General features: G+C 39.2%; 2 protein-coding genes across 2 annotated transcripts in view; one reads left to right on the top strand and one right to left on the bottom strand.

Annotated features, from left to right (window-relative positions):
• Positions 1-1,656: 1,656 nt before the first annotated feature.
• Positions 1,657-4,124, bottom strand: nopchap1 (NOP protein chaperone 1). The gene is made up of 4 exons (XM_084711452.1): positions 3,975-4,124; positions 2,805-2,879; positions 2,549-2,682; positions 1,657-2,411 (listed from the first exon to the last, which is right to left on the bottom strand). Exons 1-4 carry the CDS (start codon positions 4,033-4,035, stop codon positions 2,223-2,225), a joined length of 459 nt encoding a protein of 152 aa, XP_084567578.1. The 5' UTR covers positions 4,036-4,124; the 3' UTR covers positions 1,657-2,222.
• Positions 4,125-5,209: 1,085 nt separating this feature from the next.
• Positions 5,210-15,741, top strand: part of slc41a2b (solute carrier family 41 member 2b) — a 54,758-nt gene continuing 44,226 nt past the window's right edge. The window contains exons 1-3 of the mRNA XM_084710540.1: positions 5,210-5,328; positions 7,804-8,483; positions 10,861-10,968. Coding sequence (XP_084566666.1) covers positions 7,941-8,483; positions 10,861-10,968 — 651 coding nt within the window. The 5' untranslated portion in view covers positions 5,210-5,328; positions 7,804-7,940. The remainder of the gene's footprint in view (positions 5,329-7,803; positions 8,484-10,860; positions 10,969-15,741) is intronic.

The following is a 15,741-nucleotide window of genomic DNA, read 5'->3' on the forward strand; positions in this document are numbered from 1 at the left end:
GGTGTGGACAGCTTGTTGCACTGTCCTCACTGGTCAAAAATACCAGTTAATGCTGCTTTGAGTAACAGTACAGTAAATGCCCTTTGTCACAGCACATTATAAAAAGTGTGCACATCAGTCCTTACACTGACTGAAATGTCCACAAGTGGATTGTGGGTCAGAGAAGGAGTCCATTCTGCCAAGACAGATCAGATCTTAAGAAGCTTGGCGTGAGTGTTTGACAGAGGATACTGAATTTCCTCAAGATATAAACAAGAAGCCATTTTTAAAGAAAGGAGGAGAGATGGATTTCCACTCTCAGTATCACCCTTTTTGCAATGACCATACCGAACATGAGGGCTTGTTTGTAATGCAGAAGGGAGCGTGATGGAAAAATCAGAGCAACCCAGAATCACAAAAATACTGTCAGGGGTTAGCTGTCTGCTGTATATGTCACTGTACAACTTAAAAATATCATACCAGAAAGACGTGAGTTTTGGGCAACACCAGAAAAGATGGCCTAGAGTCCCGTCACCTGACTTCCACTAATCACAAATAGAAGAGACAGAAGGAAAGATTCTATTTAGCTTGGTCTTGGAGAGAGGAGGTTGCCTACAAATTGTGAAATTAAATGTTTGGAGGAAGGGGCCTTAGCCATAAGCTCACAAAAATTGTGTTGTTTGGGGATCGTATGAAAGTGAGGGACTGGATCACAGCTGTCAGATCGTCTTTAACAGTTCAGTCACATGACAGCTGGAGCAGCTGGAGTGTTTGTGTCTGCGTGTTTCTTGTGATCTGGAAAAACAAGGATCGAACAATCATAATCTTATATCGTTATACCTGACCTGAAAACGGTGTTCTTCTGTCAGAGCCTGATGCTGGGTGGATAACCTGTGCGTAACTTTGCACACAGGTTGAAGCTGCACCTCAGTCCGGCTCAGGTGGGTGTTCAGTCAGATTGAAGTGCAGCTTCTCGGCCGGCCTCTCCTCTCCCCCTCTGCTGCCCACCGGCTCCTTCTTCAAGAGGTTCAGCCAGCGGAGCTGAATAATAATGATGATGATGATGATAATGAATTATAAAATACAACATAATTTCAAGGTGTTCACGTAAATAAACTATTTACACATGAGGCTGTTTTGTTGTCTCAGTACAGTATAAAGAGACCAGTCCTTGTTTAATGAGGGATCACCTGATGTTTAAAGTTGGCTTAAAGAAAGTTCAAAACTGCTCCAGTGGCTGAAGGCCAAATAAGTAACAAGTTTGACAATATGGTGTTCAGATGTTGTATTTTGTAACAGTTACACAAAGATGGAAAATAACATTTTTGTATGTTTCAAAACATTACATTTAATTGATTAAAAAAAGATAAAAACGTGCTGTGGATTTTGGAAATGATTACATCTATCAGTTCTCAACACATTTTGACTTTTGGATTTAACAATGCTCCCAAGTCATTGGAAATGTTGGCGTCACACAAGTAGGAAACAATCCTCAGCAGCCACCACTAGAATCTAGTTAGAGTGCAGAAATATCAGGTGAATATCCAGCAGTAACAACTGGGTGTGTCTTCAACTACAGGAACATTTGACTCTTGACTCTTGATGAATTTTAATTTTAAACATTAGAGATTACAGTATGTATAAAGAGGCACCCAAAATTGTATGTAGTCATTCAGATTTTAATCTGGAACGTGTTTATTTGTTCATGTTTTTTAACATTTGTGCTTGAAATAATAAAAAATAGATTCCATGACTTCCAAACATTTTTATGTAGAACTATTACAAATTGTAGCTTTGAACTGAATGACAAGACACACAAAAAAAAGCTAGCTAACATGTTAGCCTGGATTAATACATTTGGATGTAGCAATGTGTGTGACTGAGGCTTTATTTTCATTGACATATACCTTATCATACTTGATGGAAGAATCTTAACAAGGTGATCCACAGTGAACACCTCACATGCTCAGCTGGTTGCCAGACTGGATGAGGTCATCACAGTTTCTGTTCTGCTTCCAAAAGGCACTTTAAACCTTTAAATGTACAAAAATAATATTAACTGTTGTTCCCATAGGGATGAGGAAGATCTGCGTCTCTCCACACAGGAGCTTTCTGTTCACCGTCTCTGTGTCCGTGAAGAAGTTGAACTCCCTTCACCATGAGGTAGAGGATATGTCATTGTCAGTTTATCCCACATCGCCTCAGATGGCAGAGAAACTCAACAGTCTGCGTGGCCGACTCCTCTACTCCCCCTGTTGATCCACGACCTGGATGTTGGCCTTCTTCTTCTTGTCTTTGTCTCCTGGTAGTTTGAGGTTCTGCTCTGTGATCTCGCTCTCCTCGGCAGAGTCTGATTCCTCCTCGGAGTCTGAAGTGTCCTCCTCATCTTCTGAGTCGCTGTCTGACCCGCTGAGCTCCACCAGCGCTACGTCCTGAGGAAGAAATAATGTAACTCAGCCAAATCGTACAACGAAGTTAAAACAACTGCAAGGAGCTCCCTTATCTGGAGTTTTCTGGTTGACCACAGGGGGTCAGGAGAGCTCACGTTTACCAGCAGACTGACACTCACCATCTCTATGACCCTCTGAGCCTCCTCCACGCTCTCTATATCAAACAGACCAGCAGGAGCTCCCTCCATCTGCTGCTTCAGCTTCTCGTTGGCCTCGGCCATCTGAGGCAGGAAGCTCTGTAGCCGCTCCAACACTGACAAACACACAACAAAACACCAACACACACCATCACACCTCTGACACAAATGATGCTCTTACTGTTACTGCAGAGAAATCATGGAAAAGTAAGAACTAAACAGTGACATTCATTCTCACCGCTGCTCCTCGGGACTCTCTCTGTCTGCAGGGAGCTGCTGGCCTTCGGCTTGAGGAGAAGCTTCTCGCTGAGGCCTGGCAGCACAACAGACAAACTTACAATCAGTCATAATAGTACCTGATACCAGACATAGCTGTCCCCTTTCACCCCTCCTGTTTGCACTGGCTATTCCCTTGCAGAGTCGATTAGTATGGTGTTAACATTATTGCTTTTTAACCTTAAATTAAAATACCTTGATAAACAAAGTGGTTTAATTCAACATTTTTTTTCTCAGGTCTTTATTATACAAAGATCCTTAAAATTATCAATAATTATCTACATTGACTGAAATGGAACATTTTATCTACACCTTTCGATAATCAATTAGTAATTTCTAGTATTTTTTAAAGAAAAAAGTCACAATTCTCTCATTTCAGCTTCTGAAATGTTTTGGTTTCTTTACTTCTCTCTGACAGTAAACCTTGAGTTGTGGACAAAACATTTGCAAGAAGCTGCAACAACTTGGACTTTCTTAAAAAAAACAAACAAACACCCAAACCGATTAATCAATTATCAAAATAGTTGGCAATTAATTTAATAATGAATGAATCGATTAATCCTTGTAGTTCAAATTGTAACTGATAATAATTTTAATTAAATTAAATTTAAATTTTCCCTGAAAGTTCTATCTTACTGTGAAAATCTCCTCATGTCTAAGTAAATGTGAAGAGTATGTTTATTTCTTTACCATTAATCACACCATCAAAACATTTCACAAGCCATAACGATGTCTGTAATGCTTCTGTATAAAGGAATTCTCCTTGGAAAATAGTACTAAGATCTCCAGAAATGTTTTCAGAGCTTTGGGAATATGTCAAAAACATTTCCAAGAGATGAGTAAAAATTCTTATAAGCCTTTTTCACAGCAGCCATATTGATATGAAATAACAGGTTAAAGACAGGTGTTACCAATGACGTTAATTAAGGTCCCGTTCCATTTAGGGCAACAAAGACTTAAAGAGACGTTACTGTTGTTATGAAGAGAAGCTCAAACAGACAGAAAGAAGTTAAGGTCAGAAAGCTCTGGTTAGCTAATTTCACAGTGTATTGTAGCTGAACACAAGAATTTAACTTGCTTATTTTCGACATTTTTCTGAAACACTTAAACTGCTAATAAAAATAATTCAAACCTCCTCCGTTGCCGCATGACATCAAAGCCTGTGAAGTCGTTTTCTTCATGTTTAAGTCCATTTTAGAAGCGACACGGTTGTGTTTTCATCGACATGTGTGTTACAGTGAGATTAACTTGTTCCGGATGAGAGGTCAGAGAAGAAATACTAAGCAAATATTTATACAGCGCCCTCTGCTGTCTGGGCACGGAATCAGACTGTGGCTGTAAAAAATACACCGACAGCACATATACAAAAATTACGAACACTAATGAACAAGTAGAGCTTAAAAGACGGATAAAAACCGCCCACTTTGTCTGAACTTCTCAGGATGGTTTTATGATAAAAAAAATTGACAACTACTAAAGCGAAGTGTACTCCACGCATGCGCACTACTATCAAAATATCCGTCTGGCACTTTTTGTTCTGACCAGGAAGCCTGTACTTTAGTAGGAGGTGCCACTCTGACTTGCTTTTGTCACCGCGAACCTCGTTGGACTAAATTGATCAAATACCGTACAGTTAAACAAGAATATTGTTAATTATAAATCTATGAGTTACAGATCTCTAAAATATGTTTTTAAATTTTAATCTTATATCTATTCATTCATGAAGAGAAGTTTTTTAGTTTCAATGTTCAACTGTTTTGCTTTTGCAAACATTAAAAAAAGAAACATATTTTTAGAATATTGCAGAAACATATTTGATAAAACCCCTTAAAGATAAATGTTCTTTTCCAATGTCTGACATTATTCCTTAGTTATTTTAAAATTATTTTTCAACTTATTTAGAATACACATGTCATTGCATTAATTTGTTTTGCTTTCATCCAAGCATTTTTTATTTATTGATGTTGTTATCAGCTGTCCTGTATTGTGTTGTGTGCTTTTTGTCTGATACAATATGTGCTATTTTTGCTGAATTATAAAAAGAAAGAAAAAAAAAAGGCAGAGGGCTGCTTTAATTAATCAATGTATTATTTAAAACAGCATAATGTTTCAGTTGGGCCATTAAAGAAAACTTTCTATTTAGTTATTTATTCATGTATTTATTATTATTTTATTTTACCACTGCTTCTCTCCTGAACAAGCATGGGCACCTTTTACAATAAATAAATGTATAATTGTGCATAACATTTAATTTTTTATTTTTAAATATAGATCCTCATATGTATAAGGACCTATAGTTAACCAGGATAGATTTCACCCTAAGGTAGCTAGGCTATATATTTCCAAACCGAGTGGCCCATCTGTCACGCATAGACGAGCTTCGGCAGCACTCTTTGCTCTGACGCGGCTTTCTGGCTGCTGGTTTACTGTCAAGGAAGAAGACTCGCATCTCTTCTGCTGGAGGAAATGTCTCCGCAGCACTAAAGGTAACTCATGGAAAACACATAAAAATACGCTGACGACTAGAATAAGTAGTTTGCTCTTTTTTGTATCGACTAGCTAACAATGGCTACTGTTTTGTCCCAGATAACGCGTAAGAAAGTATGGAGCTGTGCTCCCTACTGTTTTGGTTTGTTCACAGCTAGCTAACAGCACAGTGTTAGCTAACATAAACACATATACTCAACATTCATGTGTTTAGCAGCAAAGTTAGCAGTAAACATTAGCTTGTGCGTAATAATGCGTTAAACGAAGACGTCACCTTTAAATACAAATGGTCATATGACAGGCCTGAAGAATAATGAAATGCAGATGGAAAGGTGGGGGAAATAGCGTTATAAACTGTTATACCCTGTGGTCTCAAACTGCATCTTTAACGTAAAACAAGCAACACAGATATTAACAAAATACAACGTCATATAGTGTGCTTTATTTCTGCTAGCTGTCAATTAGAAGATAAGTTATTCTTCTCCCTCCACTTTAAATCTATTTATGTACTACTAATAATGTAGCATTATTTATCCTGTTTGGGTTTTACCTTATACTACACTGTTCATCACCACAACACCAGAGAAATGCATTATGGCTGACAGCACTGTAGTATATTGACAGTGGTGAAGTATTGTAACAAAGCAGCTACTTCACAATGAAAGTTAGTTTAACTACATTTAACCAGTCTCAAAATATTTAGCTCTTCAAAGTAAAACTACTCTAAAAAAGTAATTCGATTGTATCCAAACTGCACTGAGAAACTATCACAATGTTTGTCTGGAATCACATGTTGCTATCCAGGTGTACAGCACTGAGTAAATTGTAGGTGTGTTTGATTAAGGGATAATGGCAGACCTGTCCTCCCTCAGGCAGCCTGAGGGTGTGGTTTAAAGGGAGAATTCGGCACTTTTCATGTGGATGTCCAGTCAGTGTTGATGTTAACTGTTGTCAGTCGAAGCAGTAAATTCCTTAGTGCTGCTGTAGTGACCACAAAACTGAGTTCTCCTGCTCTTGGAGCTGTGCAGCAGTGCCTACATGTACCAGGGTGCATTGCACATAAGCTTCTGATGCCCACACCCATGTTGTTGTGTACCACCACCCTAACCAATAGCTATTTCTTTGTTGGTCAGGATGTGGTCTTTTGTAGGTGATGAAAATACTCATCTAGCAGGCTGCATGCATGCATCTGTTGTTCCTCTAGCATGCAGAAAGAAGCAGCAGGAGAACTCAGCTTTCTTGATCAATATAGCATCGACATCCACATAAAAAAACAGAATTTTCCTTGTAAAGAAACGATATGGAGCAAAGGTTGAAATGAAATCGGGAAATTTATAGGATTTGATCACAGACATCTTGGTCATAAACAACAGATGATTTTAATCAAATAGCAGGTTATTGTTTTGTGCCATATTAGTATAGAAATGAACATAATGAGAATACTATGAATATGTATTATGTATTTACTATCTAAACTAGATAACCCAGAGTAGTTAACTACAGAAATAGCAACTGAGATTTTAATGTAGTCAAACTACCACCAAGAAATACACAATAAATATTGAGGCCAATACATTATCAGCTGACAATATCAAAGCTATATTATTTTATTCTGATAATAAAGTGATCACAGATAAATATAGACTCTATTAATATCTAATCTGACAGATGATGTTAATTTGAATTCTCAGGCAAAATGCTTGGTTGTAATAATGAATGTTAAATCATTCATCTTTGCTCATTACATCTGAGCCTCTCTTACCCTGAGGTGTGCATTAACTACAGGATATAGGAACTGAATTCTAAAATACAAAAATTTGAAATTATAATTTAGTTGATCTTCACCTGCCATGAGAAGTGGGTAATTATCAGTTATTAATATTGACTGAAAAAAACCAAACCAAAACAAAACAAAAAATCCCAAACATATCATGCATCCCTACTCCCACCCAACTACTGGAAATGGACTCCTAAGTCCTGCCCCTTTGTGCTGTGTGCTCCAATGACAGTTGAGCAAGCTTGGTACCTCTTTTAACTTTCTCCTCTCCTGTTTCGTGTACTTAGATACTCCATGAGCATGACTCATCTATGGTGAAAAGAAAACCAAAATATGAGATGGTCAAAAGACGTTGACGGGGATCTGTAAAATCGCTGTATATTAACATCTTAAATCAGTTAATGCTAGCTGACAAAATCAATATTTTTTTTGCCTACTTTGGCTTTTACAGAGCATTTTGTGTAAGAATTGCTGCTACTGTAATTTCCCCAAAGCTGGTCTGTGATTCATTGGAGACCAGCTGCTTCATATTTAGAGTCTTCTGTGGTTTCCCATTAAGGAAGTTTAGGTCCTCTTCATAAGAAGTGACTTAGTTGTTCTGTCTCAGTGTAATATCATATTGAAACATGCTTCAGGCTGTGTTTTTCTCTTCTCTCAGTCTTCACCTCTGTCGTGTGTGCTTGTGAATTTTCCTCAGGCTGATGAGTCCCTGTATCCAATTTCTGTCATGGATGTTGCACCTGAACCAGTGTAACCACTTCTACTGTGTATCATTTCTGCACTGCTCTCGGACTGGATGACGGGAGATGAGACACCGCGGCCGTAGACCACATCATGAGTATCCAGAGTCTGGGAGGAGCTATAGGGGAGTCCCTGGGCTCTAGCCTGACGGTGCGTATGAGCGGAGCAGGTGGCGGGTGGAGTGCTCTCTCCCTGAAGCCTGTTTCCTCCGGCCGGATCGCCTCTCTGTTCCATACCATGGTCCCCACCGGCTACACCAAGCTCCAGGAGGAGCGTCTGGCCATGGTGGACCTCGGAGCTAAACCGGAGGCCGGCTCGCTCCAGAATGGCTACAGACAAGAGACGTCGCACGTAGAAGGCCGGCGGCTCCTGGACCGGGCCTCTCGCTCCTCTGTGACTTTATCAGACTGTGGAGATGGAGGATACTCTGAGACTGAGCCCATGCTGGCTGAGAGGAGGCTCTCCGGGGAGGAGGCTGATGCAGAGGAGGAAGAGGACGAGGAGGAAGGGCTGGGACCTCATGTGCAGAATATGCCCAAGGAATCGCCGCTGGCCATGGCGCTGCAGATCTTGGTGCCTTTCCTACTCGCTGGATTTGGAACTGTATCAGCTGGAATGGTGCTGGACATTGTTCAGGTAATCTGAGCTACAATAACACTATTATTCATTGAAACAACAACAAGCCTCATAGCTGAGAGCTCAAGACAGGGCGGCATTAAAGAGTAAATCCAGTTCATTACATTCAGGTCTTATTTTGTAGTCTGGGCCATTGTTTTTATCAGTTATGATAACATTACTGAGATGTGGGAATATGGTGTCATCACTGGAACAAAGTCTGAAGGGCAAAAAATACCGTCAGTCACAAAATCCTGAGGCAACAGTTTACCTAGATTATCTAAACCACTTTTTTTGGAGGTAAAAACTGAAAGTGAACTTGAGATGTTGTGTAATTCTTCATTTCTCGGAACATTAGTGCACAACTACATCAACCTACAGTCTTTCAAAGTTGAAGCAGGAAAACTTTGCTTCCTGTTTGCCTATTCTATTTTCTATTCTATTTTCTATTTATTTATTCTATTCATTAATCATTTATCAAAATATGGTATTTTATGTATTTTTTTACAACTTGTAAGTGAGTTTCTTGATTTACTCCCCCGACATGACATTTTACTTGCCCTGGCAAGCGAGCATTTGTCAATACAAGCTATTCTGGCAAAATAAACAGAGACAAGAAGTTGCTCTTAGCAATGTCAACGCTTAAGGAACATTAAACACAGCAAACAAGAACTCCAAAACCCACTAGCAAAATTAAGCTGGGCTCAAGACACGTAACCTCACAAAGAGTTAACACTATAAACCAGCACACAAAAAAGGTGACAGTACCATGATTGGGTATTAAAGGGACAGCCTCGAAAGGTTCACCACTTTGTCAAAAACAGCATGGGCAAAAAGTCCAACAGTTGCACATAATTGCAAGTAATGTAGGGATATCACCATCTGCAATCCATAATATCATTAAAAGATACAGAGAATCCAGACAAATCTCTGCACGTGAGGGGCAAGGCTGATAATCAACACCAAATGCTCATGACCTTCGATCCTTCAGGCGACACTGCATTGAAAACTGCATTGAAAACCCACATAATTTGATAAATGACACTACATGGGCTCAGGAACACTTTGGAAAACTGTTGTCAGTAAACACAGTTCATAGCTACAAACTCAAGTTAAGACACTCAGAGAGAAAGACATACATCAACAACATCCAGAAACACTGCAGACTTCTCTGAGCCTGAGCTCATCTGAGATGCACTGACACAAAGTGGAAAAGTGTGCTGTGGTCTGACCAGTCCACATTTCAGATTGTTTTCACAAATCATGGATGTCGTGTCCTCCGGGCTAAAGAGGACAAAGACCAGCAGATTGTTACCATCACTGACTTCAAAAAGCCGGCATCTGTGATGGTATGGGGGTGTGTTAGTGCCCATGGCATCACATCTGTGAAGGCCACATTAATGCACGCACTGGAGCAACATATGCTGCTGTCCAGACGTCTTTTGTCAGAGACGTCCCTGCTTATTTCAGCAAGACAACGCCAAGACACATTCTGCATGTATTACAACAGCATGGCTTCGAAACTTCACAGTTTTTTGGAGCATGTTGCGGGCATTAGATTCAGAATGAGTGTATATTTACAAAAAAGTTGAAGTTTATCAGTTTGAACATTAAATATCTTGTCTTTGTTTTGTATTAAATTAAACATAGATTTAAAAGGATTAGCATATCTTTGTGTTCTCTTTACATTTGCATTTTAAAGAGTGTCACTTTTTTGGAGTCAGTGTTTAAATTACAAGCAATCCACTCATAAAAACAAAGCCCCGTGCTGATATCGTATCGGATTGATATCAGTATCGGCCAATACTCAAGGCTGCAATATCGGTATCATATCAGAAGTGAAAAAGTTGTATCGGGACATCCCTAATCTCTAGTGTCCCAAAACTCCCTTTTAACTTATTTAAAAATTCTGGAAAAAGTGAGTACTGGACCTTGATTTATAATTGTTTTGTCAAAAGAAGGTAAAAATATTTACTCCATCTGATTGTCAGCTTTCAGTATCCAGTTTTACCTCACCGGTGTTTCTTGTTTTGGAGGATATTTAGGTGTAAAACAGTAAGTTATGTGTAATGTTTTGATTGACAGGTGAGTGCAGTGGTTGCTGCATGCTAAACCCGCCATATATAAATCAAATTTTGTTGCTCCAGGCAATAAAGAGGATGGTAGAGAGCAGCCAACAACGCCCAGAGCACGTCTTAAGAATGTTTTACAGTTTAAAACACTTGACACCTTTATTGAATTACTGCCAGGATTCTTGAGAAGTGAATATGCAAATGAAGAATTTGTCTTATCTAAGTTGTAATGTAGCATTTGAATTTGAATGTCAGATGGGACTGAGTGAAAGTGGAGTCGTTAGAAGGTCGAACATTTTTGTATTACTTCCTCATGTCATCCACAGCACTGGGAGGCCTTTCAGTACATCACAGAGATCTTCATCCTAGTTCCGGCTCTGCTCGGCCTCAAGGGGAACCTGGAGATGACTCTGGCCTCGAGGCTGTCCACAGCGGTGAGACACACACACACACACACGCAGACTCTTTCTGAACATATTGTGAATGACACACTACCGGGGAAGTATTTTTATGAAGCGTGAGGAAACAATCTAACTAAAGTTTTTATGCTCAGTTGGAATGGATTTGTCACTAAAAAGTTTAGGCAGTAAAAGTGCAGTGAAAATAGATGAATACATATATTGCGATGTAGCAAACAGTCAGCTTGCTTGACTGAATAGCTGACATCCCATATATTGTTTTAATGTGATGTTTTAGCCGACTCCAGCTGATTTGAAAGAGCTCCACAGATGACAGTTCCTGACAGGGGTTCGTCCATTTTTCTCCCTGTGGATGACATGTTTAATTTTCTGACACAACTTGTTCTTGTTGTAATTAGATGGCTCCAGTCCAGCGTCATGCTGCAGTGACTCAACTACCTATTTTTATTTGCTCCAGCCTAGTCGACAGAGAGCTACTTAGTTTTTTATTTAGTTCCAACATTAGAAAAGTTGGCTGGAAAATTTTCCAATCAGCTTCACTACATATCCTCGTAGCTGCTGTGGATGGTGCCCTAGGGGTGTGATCTCATTGTGTGGTTGAGTTTGTTTGTGTGTAGTTACATCATTTTTCTGTGGTGGTGTCTCATCCCCACAGGCTAAGCCTCTTTCTGTGTATAGTTGTTATTGGTCATCTCTGTGACATACTGTACAGCCATGCCAGTCTGTAATTACAGCTCAAATGTCTCCTCTGTCAGGTGAAATGGAGAAACAAACTGAACAAGCTTTTTATATAAAATGTAACAGCAGTTCAGTTTAGCGCCAGCCTTTCAATAAACATTAAAATATTCCACATCATTCTGACAGTATTGGTATTGTTCAATAGCAGTTTAGTTTAGTGTCAGTCTTTCAACAAACATTAAAATATTCCACATCAGTCCGACATTATTGCCACTATTCAACAGTAGTTCATTTTAGCACCAGATTTTAAACAAATATTAAAAAATTCCACATCATTCCCACATTATTGGTTTTATTCAACAGCAATTCAGTTTAGCATAAGCCTTTCCACAAACATTCAACTATTCCACATCATTGAAAGATTATAGATATTCAACTTTTTGTGCCAGCAATGCAATAATCGTCAGCTTTTCAACAGCCGGCATTCATACCAGAAATTGCCTTTTTCTAGTGTCTTGTGGTGGTGTCTGGTCTCCACAGGCTGAGCCTCTCTCTGTGTGTAGATGTTATTGTTCATCTCTGTGACATACTGTACAGCCGTTCCACTCTGTAATTACAGCTCAAACGTCTTCTTCCCTGTCAGGTGAAATGGAGAAAAAAGCTGAAGAGGCTTACAGTCTCCAGTGAAATAGCGACCTTGTTTGTCAGTGCAGCTGTCTCTGCCTTCACTGTCCCCTTCGAAGTTCAAGTTTTAATTGCTTTGGAAAGTTTCAAGTGAGAATTATTTTGGAGCGTCTTGAATGGATTTTTGGTGTGAGAGCTTTACGGATTAGGAATTAGTGGAGGAATTTGCTGATGTAGCAGTGAGAGGGGTGATTTCCTGTAGAGTGAACAGAGATGGGCTGCTGCAACCCGGATGGCAGAACAGTCAGATGGCAAATTTATTGGTCCACTTGGACTCCGCAGAGCAAAAGCTGTAATAACCAAGGTTTCTGGGGGTCCGTAAAAAGTCTGAAATCCAATAATCTCAATTTTAGTCCTTAAAATGTCTCATTTCCTAAACTTGGGGTTGGTAGTGTTGGAGAAACTAGCAAGAGTAAGCTAAATTTTAAAAGTATCCAACTGAAAGAATCCCACCCCATCTCCTCAGGCCTCCATCCAAAGCAGCTCCCCTAAGACACATGAACACACACCACCTGACTGCTGCTGGAGGATGAGTCACGTACCTCATCCAACTACCTCATATCTCATTCACATAAAAGAAAACACAGAACATTATCATAATGAATGTAAACTCCTAACATGGCTGTTTTTAGTTCTCACAGCTGTACCATGAGTTAGCATGGGGGCATTTTGGCAGCACTTTCTCTGCTTTTTCAATTAGCTCACTATACAGCAATATATCTGCTGGTCGTGTTTATGGGCAGAGTGTACATGACTAGGCAGGTACACAGCTAGACAGCCAGGTGGGCCAGACAGTCATTTCTTTCGTGCCAGATTTGCTGCAATTAGTCGATTAAACATTGCTACCCTCACTAGTCAGCATCAGAAATACTAGTCAGTTAAACTAATTATTAATATCTTGTTAATATACCAAGCTGGTTAACTGCTGTGTCTAAAATGGAACAAAGATGACATCTTGTAAAACCGGTGTGGTTTGGCAGTATCTTGATCAAGAAAATGAAAATAAGGCTCTGTCAGAATAAACTGACATACAGCCACGCGATTGGAACAATGTGTAACCACATGTATTGATTTGTCATGTTTTGTAGTATAACGTGTGATGTTCTTAATGCACGGCCACATATTTCAGCAGCATTTGAAATACGATTTGATTACGATTTGTTTTCTGGGTCTTTTGTTAGTCTTAGACAAATTGACTTGTCTAAACTTAAATTTCTGTTTCATCGACAGAGAAATTACTCACTCATTGCAGGCTTGCAACAGCTGCAGATACCTGATTTTTTTCTGTTTTCTTTGTCAGAGCTTTTCATTTATTGATTGGTCTCAGGATATAAAGAGAATTTCAAAAAATGTAACAGAAAATGTTTCTAACACCAACCTTAGCTTTAAATATGATTTTTACCCATCTTAAAAAAATAACTAGATTATGAAGTTTGTGTTACTTTTATTAAGCTGCAATAAGTCTCACTTTTAAATTTGTTTTGGTTAAAAAATTTTATTGATCACGCTGTAACATCAAGGGATGTTCCCGGCGACTGCCTTGATTAATTATGGACAAAACAACACATGTGGAGGCTTTTGGGAAACAGTCGTCAGCATTATTCCATATTTTCTGACATTTTTAAACAAGTAATCAATTCATCAAGAGGCACATTAATCAATAATTAAATGAATCTTAGTTGCAGTCCTCAAAAACTCTTAAATTAAACTTAACTATCTAACTAAATTTAACCTGCAGAAACCTGAAAAAAGGGAAGAACAGTGAGGAGGGAACAGGTGTTCCTGTTAGTGAACCATAAGTACATACTGTTCATCTGCAGCACATGATGTCTCATAAATCTGCTTCATATTCTTCTCCAAACCTGTGTATTTACATTCTTGTACATAAGTGCATGAAGCTCAGAACCTGTCAAAGATTCCTCAGTGCACGTCTCTGTTTGTCTCCACTGCTCAAACTCTGCAAAGTCTTAGAAGCAGAAGAAGTGACAGAGCAGAATTGTCTCTTTGTTTGCTTTTTGGCTCTTTCTGTTGGCCCCCGGCTCCCAGCATACAGGCTCCACATTCACAGTGCTGTGTCAACACGGACAGCAGAGCTCAGTGTGAGCTGATACTCCTCAGCGGTGTCCCGAAAAACTATTTGTCTTCATGTTACTGTTGTTCTCCTCAGGCTCAGCTGTGAAACAGACAGTTCTTTGCAGTGTGGGGAGTCATGCATTACTAAAACATATGGCAGAACTCCCCTAACTTATCAAAGTTATTAAAGTTTATTGAACTAGTGCAATGTTGTTACTTGCGTTGCAGGTAGTATTACAGAATGTTAAATGAAGTCTGATTGGATTTAACTATTTCTGTGGGTATTCAGCTGTGTAACAAAGAAAAGACTGAGCGCTGGGGCTACACATGTTGAAAAGACTTTCTATAATGGATGAAACCTGTCCAGGCACATTTTAAAACCATGGCTCACCTCCAACTCAGTGTAATTTATGTGATAAAGCTGCAAAACAAATTCCAAAAAGCTGGAGGACCTACAAGGGAGAAAAAATGAAGCAGCAGAGGTAGAGATATCTGTCCATCCCCTACTATGGGACAAAAAACACTGCATCCTACATTTCTCACAATGCAACTCAGTAGTGTCTTTTATTTGACCTTCCCTGACTAGTTTATGCCCATGTCTTGCAAACTTAACTTACTTCAACTTAAACCACGGCCTGTGGCCACAAGAAGTCACTGTATGGTCACCAAGATTCAGAATCAGAATCAGAAATACTTTATTGATCCGTGGGGGAATTGGGTTGTTTTGCTCCAGTCAAGAATCTAAATATTTAACCTTAGAGAATAATGAGAAAATAGACTTATTTGACTCCTGATAAGTTTTGTAACACATGAAAAACACCACAGGGACATGTTAATAAAGTTAAAAGCATGGTTTTCGCTGGAGGAGGTCTTTAACTCTAATTATTTATAATTCGTATTTTAGATGGTGGAGTACTGTACTTTTTTTGCCCCATACTAATAAACTAAGGCAAAAAAAAATCCTTGAAACAAGCAAGAAAAAGAGTCCTGACGCAGCATCAAGAGGGAGGTTTTCTGTGGGTTGTGGGTTGAGACATAAACTGCTAACCATCTGAAATAAAATATTAACAATTCCACTTTAAAATGTTACATTTCAAAGTAGATTTAATAGTCAAATGGAGTACTGCCCAGCCTGTGGAACCTCACAGTTGTGTCTTCATCAGCGTCGAGACAAATTTTAGTCTGCCTTACATACTGCAGCTGTGGAGTTGTTAAGGTAGATTGACCCATATTAGGGTGTGAAAAATCTTGTCCTCTGCTGCTTCTAAAGAGACCATATCGGTCCCTTATATTGCCCCCGACCATATGAAAGTGCAGCACTAAATAGATGAAGTAGCTCTTGAAGTTAGTGAC

The sequence above is a fragment of the Lutjanus erythropterus genome, chromosome 22 (genome assembly GCF_056507025.1).
Source record: "Lutjanus erythropterus isolate fLutEry1 chromosome 22, fLutEry1.hap2, whole genome shotgun sequence".
NCBI classification, from domain to species: domain Eukaryota; kingdom Metazoa; phylum Chordata; class Actinopteri; order Lutjaniformes; family Lutjanidae; genus Lutjanus; species Lutjanus erythropterus.